General features: G+C 37.3%; 1 protein-coding gene across 1 annotated transcript in view; it reads right to left on the bottom strand.

Moving 5' to 3' along the window:
• ANXA5 (annexin A5) overlaps positions 1-15,627 on the bottom strand; it is a 28,455-nt gene extending 12,828 nt beyond the window's left edge. Inside the window, exons 1-6 of the mRNA XM_007436317.4 lie at positions 15,472-15,627; positions 14,991-15,032; positions 7,091-7,175; positions 5,111-5,205; positions 4,760-4,873; positions 1,151-1,241 (exon numbers count right to left, since the gene is read on the bottom strand). Of these exons, the coding sequence (XP_007436379.1) occupies positions 1,151-1,241; positions 4,760-4,873; positions 5,111-5,205; positions 7,091-7,175; positions 14,991-14,999 (394 nt within the window). The 5' untranslated portion in view covers positions 15,000-15,032; positions 15,472-15,627. The remainder of the gene's footprint in view (positions 1-1,150; positions 1,242-4,759; positions 4,874-5,110; positions 5,206-7,090; positions 7,176-14,990; positions 15,033-15,471) is intronic.
• Positions 15,628-17,062: the final 1,435 nt, after the last annotated feature.

Raw genomic sequence — 17,062 nt, 5'->3', positions numbered from 1 at the left:
AATGGATGGTGGTGACTGGACACTTACTATTGAGAGGGACTAAAGAAGTAGTCTGTTGCTGAGAAAGTCTATCAGCAGAAGTATAATCGATAGATACTGGAAGTACAACTGCACAACATTTTAATAATAAACCAAAAGACAGGGAGGAGACTCAGAAAATGGTTATGGATGCACAGGGAGCTTTCAACTGAGCTAAGAGTTACAAAGGACACAGACAGGAAATGGAAGATGGGTGCAATCATCAAGTAGCCCTACCAGCACATTGCTAATAAGTGCAAAAAAAGTCAGAAAATGTAAAACACAAATGGAACTCAAACTTGAAAAGGAAGCCAAGGCAACAAAAAAGGGCTTTTAGCCATGTCACTACTAAAAAAAAAGGGGGGGGGAGGACAGGACTGACTGCCACTTCAGAAAACAGTAGGATATTATTGAAGTGAAAAACTGGATAAATGATTTCTAGATGGAAATAATATATTATTACTATAAATAAAGGCTTTCAACGTAAAATATACAATAACTGATTTCACAAATCAACATTTTTTTCATTTTACACTCAGCTTTAAACTGTTGATGAAGAACTGAGGATATTTTGAATAAAATAATTCCAAAAATTTTTTAAATGCTTGAAAAAATAATTGGTATTATTAAATTTAAGAAGACTGAGGGAGAGCCTCTGGTCATGATATTGTTATCTTAAGAACAGAGTAATTAAAGAAATGATATTTTTCATAAGTGGAAACAGTTGAAAGGTTGGTTAGCTTAGTTGATTCTGAATTGTGTTTTATTTCCTGTCCGAATTCTTTAAAACAATCACATACAACTGTCTGCATCAGATGCAATCCAAAATATTAACTTCTCAGGAAAATGACCCAAACAGTTCAATAAATGAGCAAGTAAATATTTCTCTAATTTCCATGTTCATATAATGATAAAATCCTCTTTGCTATGAAAAGTATCAAAAGACTGAAAAGTGTAATTATATTGTCTAAAGCACTTAACAAGTACACAAACTAAGCTGGAGCACCTCTGACCAACTTTTATTCCAGGAAGAATTGAAACAACACATTATATTCTGCATAGCATGTATTTTTGGAATTTCACATATTCCCCACCCCCCAAAACACCCCACACTCCCACAACCAAAAGTTACCTTCCTGATAAACTTGCTTTATATTCCGGATTTCAGCAGGTGTCCGAGATGCAAGAATTTCAGTCAAAACTTTTTCATCAGTTCCTGCCCCCTGAAACCAATGCAATGGGTTCATGAAATCGTATCATCTTTGCTTAGTATTAACAACCAAAAGGATTGATAGTTCCTTCTACAATTGTGCTTTCATGCTGCAATTCCAGATCAGAGTTTTTACTTTACATCCAAAATGTAATTCTTCTAAATAAAATACTTGCATAACTCCAGCATATTTGAAATAAATCCATAATGTTCAAGACTGCCAAGTTCTCTTTCCTAACCACCGTATGTCCCATAAGGGTGGGTGAATCACAGAAATAGATTCCACACTGACTCAGACAGGAAATCGTGGCAGGGCTTATTGCTGAAATTTGAATTCCTGTAAAATGGTCCTTTCCTCCAACAGATTTGCTGAGCAGTTGCTTTAGCTCAGAGAAGTTAAGATTGTTTGTCTTTCTTTCATATCTTCTTCAGAATTCTAAGATATTCCAAGCTTCCAGGTGTGCAATGAGACAACAAACATTTCATCTCAGGTGTATCGGATGCTATGTCCCTAAGTTCATTTTTCATTTCCTCTCTCTATATGTCTCCTCTCTACCAACTCTTGGTATAAATAAAGAAGAGAAAAATTAAAGACTTTTGGTAGTAGTAAATTAATATAATTAATACACCTGTCTGCCAAGATTGCTTTTTGAAAATTTGAAACTTTACTGTAATTGGCATATTTGTTCAGCAAGTAATAAAACCATGTTATGTTTAATGAAGGAAATGGATATTTTCAATCTTGTTTGGTATTCTAGTCTGTATAACTTTTATAAAAAATTGCATCAGAGGCTGCAATTCACTTTCCCAACCAGCAAATGGCATAAGCAGAAGGGTGACAGAACCACTGGAAGGGATGGGAGTGACTTCTTCTGCCTATATTTTAGTTTACAAGGAGGTTTTAACCCCACATAAGAATGGAACTATCTGGAAAGACAAATCTTTAGAAGTCCCCTAAACCCTCCCCCCAAACATTTCAAAGCCATGCCATCGAATTTCAGTGGAAAAATGGCTGAACTTTCTGGAATAATTTTGGGGTTCTGGGTTTTCAACAGGGTTGCCAAGGGGTCACTTACAACCTACTGGTTGTAAGTTACCCATCTCAGCCTTAGGAAATTACTTTCAGAGAATGAGGATCATACTGACGAAACACAACCATATCTCCAATGATACCAGAGGGACCCAAAATAAGATCTTCACCACGGCATGTAGGCAGGTTGGTAAAGGAGAAAATGGCCCCTCCTTCAGGTATCCAGATAACTATCATTTCTCCTCTAGTCAGGGTCCCATAAATGTGTCTGCAGTTACAAAGAGATGGATGATAGCCATGGGCTTTCCAGAAGAAAGCTTCTTGACAAATGTATAATTCTAGCCCCTGAGGCAGGAAAGTAAAAAATAGTGCAATTGGATGGCATGGGGGAAACTATCAATGGTTGCTTTCTCTAGGCTTCAAAATCTAAACAGATCTATTCATTGTGCAACCGCTATGGAATTAATAAGTCTTCAATCATTAACACAGAGTGACTGACATTAAAATTCCTTTCCAAAATCACCTGCTGCTTGTTCTGTAGTAGAGAACAGGAAGAAAAATTACCTGATTTCCCATTCTATTCCTGTTCTTTCTTCTGTCCAGCACCTTATCGATTTTATCACTTGAATCAGTGATAACAGCTTAGCTTTTTTCCACTGACTCAATAAGTTAACCTGTTTCCATCTTCCTCCAAATATTAGCATTAAAAATGAATATTTGGCTACAATACTATGTAGGGATTGTTGCTGAGTGACTGCATTGGCAAAGAAATGTCCTATTATCACAAGGTTTCACGGAATATTTTGAGTAATTTTTTAACACCCACACTGAATTTGAATGACAGCAGCAAATTGTGTCTAGAACAATATTAATTGCCCACTACATGCATATTGTAGAACAGTTCACTATGTGAGCTGAAAAGGGCAGCCAAAACAATCAGGCAGGGGAGCTGGAATGACAGAGGGCTGAAGTTTTTGGAGGGGAAAGTTAAGTAGGAAAAAGTTAATAAAGAAGATGGCATGTTAAAAAGGTATGTAGTGATGGAAGATGCAGAGAAAGCGGGGGGGGTTCTTTTCTCTATCACTGTACTAAGAACTGGACTCATCAGGGAAGCAAACTGACAACAGTAGTTACAGAGTTTGCAAATTAACATAAAGAATTCATGGTTGTATTATAAGGCTATGCAGTAATTTGAATTTACAGGCAAAAAGGTTCCCTGTGATCTTGGAAAAAGGTGCAGCTGCTTTATTGTTCCTCAAAGGTGCTACATTTGCACCCTTATGCACTCTGAAGCTTCATTTGTATTCAAATCCAAATCCTGCCTAGCCCAATTATAATACGCTGATGACCACTAGCTTAGATATCTTGCAAAGGGAATTCAGTCAAATTAATCAATTAGAAGTTTGTTGTAATCATGAGCTTTTAATATCTAGGACTGTGCAACAAAATGTTTCAGCGTGAAGTGATTTTGTTCAGGTATGCCTATTCACCATTCCATTCCACTTTTATCAATTTTCTTTTTACCCCTTCCATCAAATAGCAGCTACCTACGGAACGTCTACCCCTTAAGAAACTTTTTTCCCCCTATTTGGGAGTTTATTCCTCTGAATGGGTAGCATAATATGGCTCTCTGATTCCTACATTTAAACACTTGCATTTCTTAGTCAGCTCCTTACAGCACACTTTACTTTTGTCATTGGGGTTATTTAAAATCCCAGGCCATTATGTTTTGTTTAACAAACCACGATTTAATGCAATATCTATCTGATCCTCCCTTCCAAGGATACTTTTTCCATTCACCTTCTATTTGCTGTTTCATTCTTTTTTTCTGTTTCAATTCTCCGGCCACCGAGCAGTCCTCGTTCTTTCCCTAAATCTTTTTCTGTGAATCTCAATTTCCTGGGTTCTACTAATCAATCAATCAATCAATCAATCAATCAATCAATCAATCAATCTCTCTCACACAGACACACACAGGTGGATGGTGCTATTTTAGCTCAGTAAGCAGAAGCATTCAAAATATACTTCAAAATACCGAGTGCTGGGGAGCAAGAATGAAAGTTGGCTATTACCTTCACATACAGTTTGATGTTTTCTGTAAGCATTTAGCTGATTGCTATATTGGACACAGATTTCTTCTGCCCCTTCTTACTTCTTTGTACACAGTGTATTTAATTACAAAACAGTTGTAAGCAACTGCTTAAAAATTACCCATTAGATGCAAAGCAGCATAAACTGAAATTCAACCATAAGTGTAATTTAAAAGGAGCACTGTGACCTGCAGATTATATTATAAATGGCTTTATAATACATACTCTTATTCAAGCGCATGGGTAAAACTAAAATCTGTGGATATGAAAGTAATTTTTTTATTAAAATAAAAACCAACACTATAACTAAGCAGATCAATTGTCATAATTGTTAACTTTACAATTAAAAGGGAAGATTCCATCCTAGATAAATGAACACCTTTTTTTTAAATTTTGTGCCATTCATTTTACCTTAATAGCATGTTTTAGTGCATGAGCATCATAAATCCGTGCAGGTCTCATCAGGGAAACCACGAGAGTCTCCAGCTTGCCTGTAAGTTCTGATTTTAGGTCATCAATTAAATCCTAGTTGACAGAATGAAGAATGAGTAATGAGAAATACTTATCAATAATAGTCCTTCAATTATACAAATTAGAGTATCACTTGTGTTATTAATCTTCCATCAGATTATATATACAGTATATATTTACAAAGAAATGAGGAGCATGAGAAGTATACAAGTAATGACCAGCAGACCAGAAACATTAACCATCATGAAATCTCTGTTATATAAATAAGCACAAGTAGAATCACCTCCTTACCCTGCCATATAAGGATTTAAAAGCTACTGCGATTTCCTGACGCTGAGCATTGCTTCTGCATGTTAGAATCTTCAGGATTGGCTCTTCATCAGTTCCTTAAATTATGCAAGTTAAAATAAAATCATTCATTGAAAGAACAGCAATAGTTTATAAATGAATGCAAATGAACACTGAAAATTTATATTATGCCTGAATATTCATATTCTAGAAATCCTATGTTACTGGGAAAACTCTCTATAAATGTACAGGTAGTCCTCGCTTAGCGACCATAATTGGGATCAGCAACTCAGTCATTATGCGAAGCAGTCACTAAGTGAAAGATCACAATTTTACTTCAGCTTTCCTTTGCTTTATGACCTGTGAAGGTCGTAAATGCAAAGTTAAATGAGGCAGTCACTAAACAAGGTCTATGTGTATGTTATAATTGGTTCTCTTTCTCTTTTTACATATATTGATATTTTACATATATTGATATAGATATACACACACATATACATACACAACCACACACACGTATATTCAGCAATCAAAAAAAGTGAAATGTATATCATGTGGAAGTCTGAGTTGTCACCCACGAAAATGTTTGCATCAAAAAGATGCATTTTTAATATTTATTTATTTATTAAATTTGTATGCCGCTCCTCCCCCCCGGATATCCGTTTAATATCCATCCCTTTACTCTTTTAAAGCATTGTTCTCCACCAAATTTGTGTGGATAATTGAGGATAATTATCAAGGATTATGTTTCTTTTCAAATCTGTTGCTTTAGCATCATTTAAAAGAAGAACAGAAGCAAAAACTGGCAGTAAAACTTGAAGTAATCCCAGCTGACACCACACAATTAGGGAGTCAATTGGATTTAACTATGTGACCACTTTACAACAAAGAGCATGTGTACATACCCTCATTCAGAACAAGTGCTCAACAACACTGCACAGCTAACTGGATTTAAATGGGCAAGCATTACTGACCAGCAAAAATTTTCTTAAAAGTGTCCCTCCACATTTCAACTTACTATTTGCCTCAATTTTTCTAGGAGAATAAATAAATCAGTATAAATCAACATGTTTAAGGACAATTTCTGTTTCCTACTCACTATCTGGCCATCAATTGTTTTGTATGAATAAAAGTTAAGATAAAGTTAAGATACTGAGATAGTCATTAACATTTCAGGAATGCCAGTAAAAAAACCCTAATAATCCATACTAAAACAATAATTCTATTGTCCTGAAGAAGGTTCTACACAGTTCAACTGAAATAATGTTTAAAAGTATAGATTAATAGTTATATATTTACTGGGACTTTGGTCAGAACCAACCTGGGTAGTATATCTAATTTTAGGCACATCCATTCAGAGAAACTGGAACATGTTCAAAGAGCAACAGTGGCAACAAGGGGACTATGAAGAGATACCAAAGGAACTGGGGATGTTTTAATTTGGATTCTTATACCATGTAAGGGGTTGGACCTAATGGCCCCTTCCAATTCTATGCCTGTTTTTCTCAATGTGTCATCTTAACTTCTGCTATTGCAAATATCTATGAAAAAAGGCCAAGTCAAAGTAGGAAGCAGAACATAGCCCCCTACTTGGTGACCTCACTGATACATTTCTGGTCCCACTTTAAGGCCTATTTTCAACTTTATCCAATATCCAATCAGAATCCTGTAAAGAGAAACAGGATGAATCCAATCCCCTTGAATTCTATCTTGTCCTCACTGTCTTTAACTCTAACTGTTCACACTGCAAGAGAAAGCCAGAACTATTTCTGAGCATTCCCTGAATGGATTAGTGCCTGATTCTAGATCATCAGGGAGCCTACATGATGAAGATTCCCTGCTATCAAAATGTCAGCACCCATGCATCGTAGCCATGGAAGACAGGGGATGACTATGGAGAGCTCATCTTCCCACTCCTTTTCACATGACTGTCACTGTATGTAGGGAAAACTTTCAATAGGGCTTTATTTTGCTTCTGCTTACCAAGTCCTTTCATTGCCTTACGAAGAATTTCAGCATCAGCTCTGGCATCAAACCCAGGGAAATCCTTTACAGTACCTCTTGTATACTAGAAGAAAAATAAAATTATGTTCATGCAGCACCCTTTTAGTGACTTTTATCACAAAACTGTTAATCAAAGAAGCATCGGTTATAAAATCTAAATGATGACCATTTAGAAAAGAAAATCACCTGCTATATATATGTTGAATAGTAATTAATCCAGATGATCTAGCACAATTTGCAAACTTATGTCAGGACTAAAGTAGTGAATGCAAAGCTTTCTTACATGGCAAAAGCCTGAACTCAAATATTATCAATCAGATCTTGAGGAAAGCTTGTAGAATTTGGAGGTTTAGGAATATGATCTCCAACATTCCTAAAATAAGGTAGGGAAAGCTTACAGAGGATGGCTTTTGAAATTATGTCCCATCCCTTTACTAGCAGAGGATGGGAAGGCATCTGTAGTCTCTTCTATGTAACAAAAGGATGTGTTGTGTCTGTATCTGTTTATGCAGCCTGTTACAGACAAGAAAGGAAAGACATTTTCCATAGTTTACTGATGAAACAGGTGTTGAACATTAAAAATTGTTTTCCCAGAAGACCATTAATAAGAAAATATTTTAACAATAGCTTCCTGGCAGCTTGTTCATAGCACAATTGTATTAAAAAAGAATTCATATTCTGCTCATTATTCTAATCTTCATACCTTGGACTCCTCTGTGATTAGTTTGTATAGGAGTTATATGGAAGTCAGCTGTAAAGAGCTTACCTCCTGAAAAGTCTTGTATTTGATATCTATAAAATCACCTAGTATAATTCTGATATATATAACTTATAATCTGTCCAACCTATGTATCTAGAACACAGTCCCAGAACTTGCAACCAGGTAGTTGATAATTCTGAAAAATTGTCCCAACAATTCTAAAGAGCACTGGACTGGAGAAAGCTGTTTTGATGAATGTGTGACATAACTAATTATTAACTTATGAGAATCATGAAATAATATCATTTTCTCATTGGTTCACCTGAATCAGTGACAGACAACCCACAATACTCCAAAGCTGAACTTCAATTCCCAGCTGCCCCACTAATCATGAGTGTTGCTGGGAGCTGTAATCAGCAACATATGAAGTACAGCAGGATCCTTGCTTCAGTCTCAACTATCCTAGATCTCACCTTGTTACAGAAAAATGGTTGCATGAAACCCCAATATTTCAATCTAACAGAACAGTTTCAATATCAGTAAATTTTACTGCAGAAGACCAACTATGTCCTCATTCTTAGCTTCTTAGAAACTAGCTTATTCTTTATTTCCAGAAAGGAAACTCAGCTATTGCTTGTTCAATTTCAGTAAGTCCATAATATTGTTAAAAATTAGCAAAAGAGATCTGGCATAGAAAGCCACCAAAATCTAGTGCAAAAAAACCCACAGAATTGTCATGTGAATATTAGTCATGTGTAATTTGGCAACAAATGTATGTCCTCTGAAGCCTGAGATGAATCACCATCTCCTAATGGGATAGCTGTCTTGACAAAGTAAAACAACCATGCTGATAGTTCTTATATCCTCTGGCAAGTGGAAAGAATGACTAGCCTTCCTCCCTTTGAGGCTGAAGAGGTGTGCAAGATTCATTCCAGCAGGTAGCCAGCAATTCTTATTCTTCTCTCCAGCTCCTAAATTTGGAGGATGCTGACAGCTGTTTGGTTGCAAGGATGGAAGCTCCCAGGAGACCTCCTATGCTAGTCAGTTATCAGCCAAGCACTTTACAAGAAAGGCATGTGTTATTTTCTTGGCCAATCAGAGACAAGGTATGCCTTCTTTCTAAAAAGCCTAAATTCCCTACAATGCCCAAACCAGAACATCTTTAGCTGCCTTTCTACTGGAAAGGCTGGCAGGGACTGGTAGGGAGAACTATGAAAACAATTAATTAATCCTAATTAATGAGGTCAACCAATAGCCCAAGGAAACTAACTGCTCTGGGCAATCTATTTAGTTATATAATGGAAAAAAAGCAAAAACCTATATAACTTGAGTGCATATTCTAGATATGTTTAATGTCAAGATGGAAAAGAAAAAAAAAAGGAATCTGATATTCCAACATTAATAATTGGGATATATATGTCTGCTATTATTTTCATCCCTACACTTTATCGGAACACAAGTGCTGGCAAATTCCAACAAAGGGTTTTAAAACCAGTAAGATGTCACAGAAGAAACAATAATGATTGAAAACTACATGCAGCATTTTACAATAAATTTCCATACTGTACATACAATAAATTCCATGTACTGAACTATTTGAGACCCTGATCTTGGGTCTCTGATACCTACATGGTATGGGATTTTGTTGCACAAGTACTCCAAACAAAATAAACAATGGAATTGATTATGTAGTTAACTTTTACATGTCTACAAGATAAAGACCCAGGTTTTTTTTTCAAATTGGGCCTCCTCCTCACTGAAAAATAATAGGTCAGCCTCCCTAAGTTTCTGTTAAACAGCTGCCAATGCAATGAACAATGAAGCTGCAGGAGGAGATTTCATATCAAACCATTTGTGTACGCTCAGGGAATGGGAAGGCAAAGGGAAGTGCATGGAGGAAATGATAAACCAAGATTCTCACCCCCAATCTGGAGCCCCTCCAACTGCATTCTACAAGTTTCACTACCTATGGCCAGCAAGACTGCCCGTGCTTGCTGTAGATAATAGCAGAAGCTGAAAGCATTTGGAGGATAATGTTGGGTGAGGATGGGTAATGGGTGATGCAAACAAAAAGAACAAATTAGGGCCAAACCAAACAGGACATGCCAGAGTCATCTGGTAGTGTTTGTTTTATTTTTAAATGAAATACATGGAAGTTCAATTGGTATGAACCAAAGTTAAGCAGAAGCAGTAACTTCCTTTTTCCTTCCTTTATTTCCATGGTATTTGGACCTCATGGGGGGAAATTATGTTTTAATGCCATGGGGGAGTAAGAATAAGCTGGGAAACATTTAGAAGATAACATTAGGATGATGAAAGAGCCCTCCTTTCCTCCTCTTCTCCATCAGACTGCAACCTTCTGGGATTGGATTTTAGCCTGATTAAAAACATGAAAGTCTTTCATGCAAAGAGGAAGACTTAGGGATGAAGGCACTAGCTCTTCTCTGCCATCCTCCACTTTGTGCTGACCCTCAGATGAGAAGGGAGGCCATCCATATTCAAGTCTAATGTTTAATATTAAAAAGAAGAAATCATTATATGTATGAGTGCAGAATAATCATTATCTATATTTAATTGCATTTCAATGCAAATGAAAGCAATTCAAAACTGTGTCATGTTCTTTCTTTCTTTCTCTCTTTCTCTCTTTCTCCCTTCCTTCCTTCCTTCCTTCCTTCCTTTCTTCCTTCCTCCCTCCCTCCCTTCTTCCTTTCTTCCTTTCTTTCTTTCTTGGTATCCTTTTCACACTTCTCAAAGGCCAAGTGCATCTCCCAGCCCAGGAAAAAAAGCACACATGCCTTAAGAAAATGTTCTGACAACACTTCTTCTCATTTGCAACATCAGCCATACAAGTAAGCTGTTACATTTGGTGCTCCAAACTAGCAATTTTGTTTGTGAACTGCATATACTGCCACAGATAATTCTGTGAAAAGGTAGCTTTCATGGTTTGTTCACCAGTATTCTCTGCCTCTTCTTCATTCAGATACAGATCATATTCTAAAATTATTGTTGTTGCTGTTATTTCTATTTACTATGAACATTTAGCCTTGGGAGAACCTCATTCTACCTGCTTCAAACATTTACCTTCAGGCATCCCACACTTTCCACAACTATGGCCAATTTTCAGTTATTTTCTATTTGACCAGAAATAGCATTAGAACAATTTATCTAAATCAGGAACACCCTGGACAACCTTTTAGAGGCCAAAGGCTGCATTTAACTTTTGGGATGAGGGACTGAGGATCCCAAAATAGAGTACGTCACATATGTAGACAGGCTAAGTCTGGGTAGTTTCTTATTTTTAATTACAGCACAGGTAGTTTGGATCATACACTCTTTCTTCACTCACAATGTCAGAAAATTGTAGAGTTCAATTTAGAGGGGGCTGTTGAAGCTGCATAGAGTCCTGAGGCTGTAGCCTGACCACTTCCAATTTAAAGGTCCAACCAATTAACTATGTCAAAAGCAGCATGTTCTTGCCTTCCTATTCTATATATTTTGAGGATATATTGCTCAAACAGATTATTTATGTCTCTTTGTAGTTTCTTGGAATCACATACACAATTTCCTATCTGCAAGTGCTGCTATAGAAACGGCACTGTTAGAAAAGGAAAGTCAGGGTCAAGAAAACTCCAGTTACAAATAGTAGGCAAGTAATACAGTAGGGAAGTTATTCTAGACATTAGGAAGTGGCACCACAATATAACATTACAGCCTTTGTATTAAACATGCAGGCAACTGAAATAAAACTAAGCATATATAAGGTAAAAGGAATTGGGAAACTACTATTAAGACTGAAGGATTATATTACTGGCAGACATATCTGTCCATTTCTCATACCCCATGTTTGATGTTTGATGTATTCCTCTGAATATTGGCTCTCCAAAATAGACATGATGTTGGAGATGCATGGAGATCCCACACTTGATTTTCTGTTCATTTCTTTGGGATCTTTTTTATGACTGAAAAGAACAGTTGGATGAGAAAAAAGAAGCATTTTCCTTCTGTCTGAGAAGTCCTGCTCTACTTCCTTAACTGCAAAGCAAAATGGAGGGCATCCTGTATCACTTACTCTTCGTGAAGAAAAAAATGGGAAGGAAATTTTGAACTTTAAAAATGGACAGAAACAACTCTGATTTGTTTAAAGGGAAAGCAGACTTTGAGGAAGCAATTCTTTTTCAAAATCCTTTCCACAGCAACTAAAACTAAAGGCTAAAGGCTAATTTTCAATTTTAAAAAAACACTCATATGCTGTTCATGGACCATGTACATAATGTCCAATTTAGTTTACTGCAGGCATTTAAATTTGTGTACTCTAAAAGGAAAAAAACATCTAGAAATGCCAAAAGCTAGATGAAAGAGTGCAATTTCTTCTCTGTCTCCAATAACATTTAAAAAATATCGTTGGGGACAGAAAATGAAAAGTATACAAGCTTGAATGTGCTTTAAAACATGAAATATTATTAAGAATCAGAACATAAATATACAAATAAAATTTAATGATTTTATATCATAATATATTGGCATTTTTTATCAAATTAAATTCAAAGCATTAAAAATCAGCAAAATATTATGTATGGTTTTTTACCAAACAGTCCTATGCACCTTTCTTAAGAAGGCTTCCAAAGGAGTTCACAATGATTAAAATACAATTTCTAGTTGAAATAAAAACAAGACAACATAACAGCAACCCTACCAAAGTTAAATATGTAACACTAAGACACTGAGAGTTTGCCAAACGAAGCCTTTTTGGCTGGCTGCCTAAAATAAATACAGGATACAAAATGTCAAAATGCAAAGGATCAAAGATAAAATATAAAAATCATCAGCAAAATTGTATTATCAAAGGTTGCAGTAATCAAGCAGCACAGTATGATTGTATATTAGCAAAGTGCAAAGTCTTGGGAGCTGATTAGTAGAGATTATTTCAAATAAATAATTAAACAATAAACGAATATTAAGCCACATCAGCTAAAATCTTAAGTTTCCAAGCAAGACATGGTCTCCTTTGCAAATATGCTGCATGTGTCATAATAATTGATCAAGCAATAGAATAACAGTAGACAGTACTAAATTGCTTTGATTTATATCCTACTCCATCCTTAAATAACATAGCCTTGAAACTACTATCAAGACTGCCTCTCTCTACTTGTAGCCCAGTTCCAATGCTGAGTTTTAGAAATGTAAGACCTGCATAAACTGGACCAAGATTTAAGACAACTCTGTCATATCTGTTTGTTCTTTAATATCTATTCACAAGTTATCCTCTGTATGTTCCAACCATCCAGCCCCTACTAGCTCTGCTCCCAGGCCTTCACATTGTTGGACATATCTAAAGAAAAAACCAACATGTATTTCACTTGGCAAGAGCGACTGCCTTCATGTAAATTGGCATCCTAATTAACAATGATAAAGCAGTGGGGGTTCAGCTCAACACAGGTTGGTTCCCCTTTAGAGTTTTTATGCAACATCCCAAGATCTGAAGGTAGAACTGATAAGGGTGGGGATGCAGAGTTATGCATAGCTCCACTCCATACATAGGGCTTGGAGAACAATTTCTGAAAGTGTCTTCAAGGATGTGTTTAGCAAAATATGCATTAATCTAATTCCCTCATCCACACTCATACATATCAATTTCCAATAGCAGCTTCTATTCCTTCAGTCAATGACTGAACTTTTCATCAAACACAACTGCCAGATATTCTACATTGCCTCTAGAGCATCTACCAAAGCGGATAGATAGATCATATTACAATTCACGATAAGACTGAGAGAGCTGTATTGTTACATCCAAAATGCTTCTTTAATTACATCAGTTCAAATCACTTTCTTTGGTACTTAGACATCTCTCTGGAATTTTGAAACGAGTTTAGGAGCCATTCAACACTGCCTTATTTTCACACAATAAATGCACACAGCTGTTAATTTATTGAGCCACATGTAAAGCTATCTTCAATCTGACATTCTCCACTGTGTTGAGCTATAACTCCCATAACATCTACCCAATATGGTCTAAGTTGGTTGTTAGGAATTCTCACAATTCTAGACCAAAACTTGGGTGCCATCAAGTTAAGAAAGGTCTAACAGCCTCCACAACAGGTACAATTTGAACTGGCCTGTGGTTGAACAGCATCATCCCTGCCCTTAGAGTATTTAACTTTTGTAAAATAAATATCATTGGGACTTTGAGTCACACTATCTGATCCTCAGCTCCTCGTGTGCCAAGTTACCATTTTTGCAAACTTCAAGAAAACTCTGTAAACATACTTCAAACTCAGTCTGATTCAAAACTACATAAAGAAGTATTCAAAAAGGCTATTTGACTTGTAAAAAAAGAATACAGTATACAGGAAATTCAACTACAAAAATGCAAACCATACAAAAAGAATGAAAAGAAAGAATCATTTTTTTATATTTAATTATTTTTTGACCTTTTCACTGCTACAAAAAGGATGCACCGACTCACAGCACAAATTTGCAGTGCAAGAAAAACTTGGCTAAAAGAATGGAAAAGGAAAAAAGCATGACGTGGAATCATTTGAGTAGGATGAGCTCACCCTGTTCCCAGCTTGGCCTCTTTAAATATTTAGATAAATTTGCCCAGATCAAATCAGCACAGAGCCGCAAGAAAGTCCTCCCCCATCCCCCAAACAGGGATGTCCTATTCCCCGTCATTCATCTTCACAGTAGCTGGGACTAAGGCAAACTGCAGGAAAGCTAACTGGTTGGCTAGGAATTCTGGGAGTTGTAGTCCAAGCACAGCTGGAGAATATCTTATTGTGGATGTACAGGGAGCAGAGCCACCAGAGTTAAGTTATACTGCAACTTAACAATGACATCTTTTTTTTAACCCCCACCCTCAAACTTTTCTTTTCTTTTCTTGGGCTCAAAACGTTCATTTGTAATTACAAACTAACTTTAGCAACCTAACCTATTCCACAGGCTTGCTGTGGGAATCAAAAGAATGACAGGTCGCCCTTCGGGTCTCAGCGATCGCTGTGGAAGAAAGTGCCATCAATGAACAAATGCACAAAAATGAACGTCCTGCAAAATGGCGGTAGCCTTAAAATGTATTTATTAGTTTATTCAACCAATGTATATGGCTTCTTTCAAAATTTGTTCAGCCCTCTTGTAAGTTAATTTTAAAAATAAGTGGCGAGGAGAAAGCGAGGTAGGACTTACTTTTGCCATGGCTTCGGGGATTGTTTAGGCGAAGAAGAAAAGCTGCAAAGAAAGATAAGGGATGGATTAAGCCGCGAGAGTTCAAAAGAACGGGCGATCAACAAGCGCCGCAGCTTCCCAGGAAACAACCGAATAGATCCAAGAAAATTCAGCAGCTGGCTTCGGTCTCGTCCGAGAAGCTCCGATTTCGGAGTACCCACAGTAGGGACCCTAATCGGGAGCCCTGCTGAACCCCGACTTGCAGCAACAGGAAGGCGCCCGGGCACTTTCTCCGGTGACGTTTCCACGCCCTGTAGCTCCAAGCTGGGTTCAGCCAAGGCCTCCCCAGACAGACCGACCGACCGACCGACCGCGGAGCTCTGCTGAGCGTTCCACAATGGCTCCTCCGCTCTCTCTTGAACTACTTTCTATCCTCAGTTTTCCCTCCCCAAACTAACTGCGCTCGGAAAGCATCCCCCCCCCCCCCCGCTCCGATACGCACCGTAGCTTTAAAATCAGAGGGCGAAGCAGCGGGACGCAGCAGCGACTCGGGAAGCAACGGAAATGGACAGACCCAGAGAAAGTCTGCGACGCTCTCGCGGCTGCCACGCCCTGCGCTCAGATTCTCCCTGCGGCTCCCCGCTGGAACCAACCGTGGGTCTTCCTGCTTGGAGCCCCACCCCGGATTAGTCGGCTACTCCTTGGCGGGCTCTGGGTGCGGTTACGTGTCTCTTTCCTTCCCCTCCCCTCCCGTCTCAAATTATCACAAAAGTGAGGGAAATTGGATGGACTTAATAATGGGCGGATGAATGAGACGAAGCTCTTTCTGAATCATTATTGCTCATATGCAGAACGGTTCCTTACACACACACTCGCACCGTTTCCACAATTAAAACAACTAAGGGCAATAGTTGTAGCTGTCCTGTAATAAAAGTCTCAGTGAATTCAGGGGATGCGTTCGCCCTACACACAAAGCTATTGTTTGTTTCATCATGGTAAAAATCATATCCTGACTGATTCGCGCAAGAGGCTACACCTATCTGGCTGGGTCCGCACAATATTTTCAGGCACAAATGATGAAAGCTCATGAAAGGGGAGGTTTAGGTCTCCCGGGTTTGAAGTTGTACTTTGCAGCTGCTTGTTGGGTTTGGATGAAAGAGTGGGTGACTTTGAGAAACAGGAGGTTACTGGAACTAGAGGGGCATGACTTAAGATTTGGGTGGCATGGCTATTTATGGTTTGATAAAGTTAATCATTTTATTAGACATGCCATATTGAGAATATGCAATAGATATAAAGGTTCCTTTATGGCTGTTGCCACAAGAAGCTTTTTATAGAAGAGAAATGATAACTAAACATAAATGGTTAACTTATGGAGATGTCTTGGAGTTCTCTCAAAGGGACTTTAAAGATGAGAGGATTTGATATCAGAAGGAAACATGTCAATGGTTTTCCTATGTACAACTACAAGAAAGATTTAAAATAGGACTTATGATGAATATGGTAAGACTGAATTTGAAGCAGAATTATGTATTAATAATGAACGTTATTGCAAAGATGCATAACGTTATTGAAACTAGAGACAGATGAACAAGTTAAGGACTATATGATAAAATGGGCTAAAAACATTGGTTATAACATACAGATGGAACAATGGGAAAGTATGTGGCAGAAAGGACTGGAATTTACATTGTGTTATCATCATAAAGAGAATTTTTATAAAATAATGTATCACTGGGATTTGTCACCAGAAAAATTATCTAAAATGTATAAAGGCACTTCAAATGTATGTTGGAAATGTGAACAACTAGAAGGGACTTTTTATCATCTCTGGTGGACTTGTAAAAAAGTGGGGAAAAAATTGGAATCAGATACATATTTTAATTCAGAAGATTTTAAGGACTGACATACAATCAAAATCAGAGTTTCCTTTTGGGTTTGATGAACAAATAGTTGGAAAAAATTAATAGAATTTTGTTCTTATATATGATAACAGCAGCAAGGCTTTTATAGGCACAGAGGTGGAAAGATACAACATTACCTACAGTGGAAGAATTGATGGCGAAGTTGATAGAACTGGCTGAGATGGTGAA

Source organism: Python bivittatus, unplaced genomic scaffold, assembly GCF_059951505.1.
Source record: "Python bivittatus isolate LINGU-HERP-01145 unplaced genomic scaffold, Pbiv_v1 ctg000070_np1212, whole genome shotgun sequence".
NCBI lineage: Eukaryota > Metazoa > Chordata > Lepidosauria > Squamata > Pythonidae > Python > Python bivittatus.
This window is presented reverse-complemented; position numbering and strand designations above follow the sequence as displayed.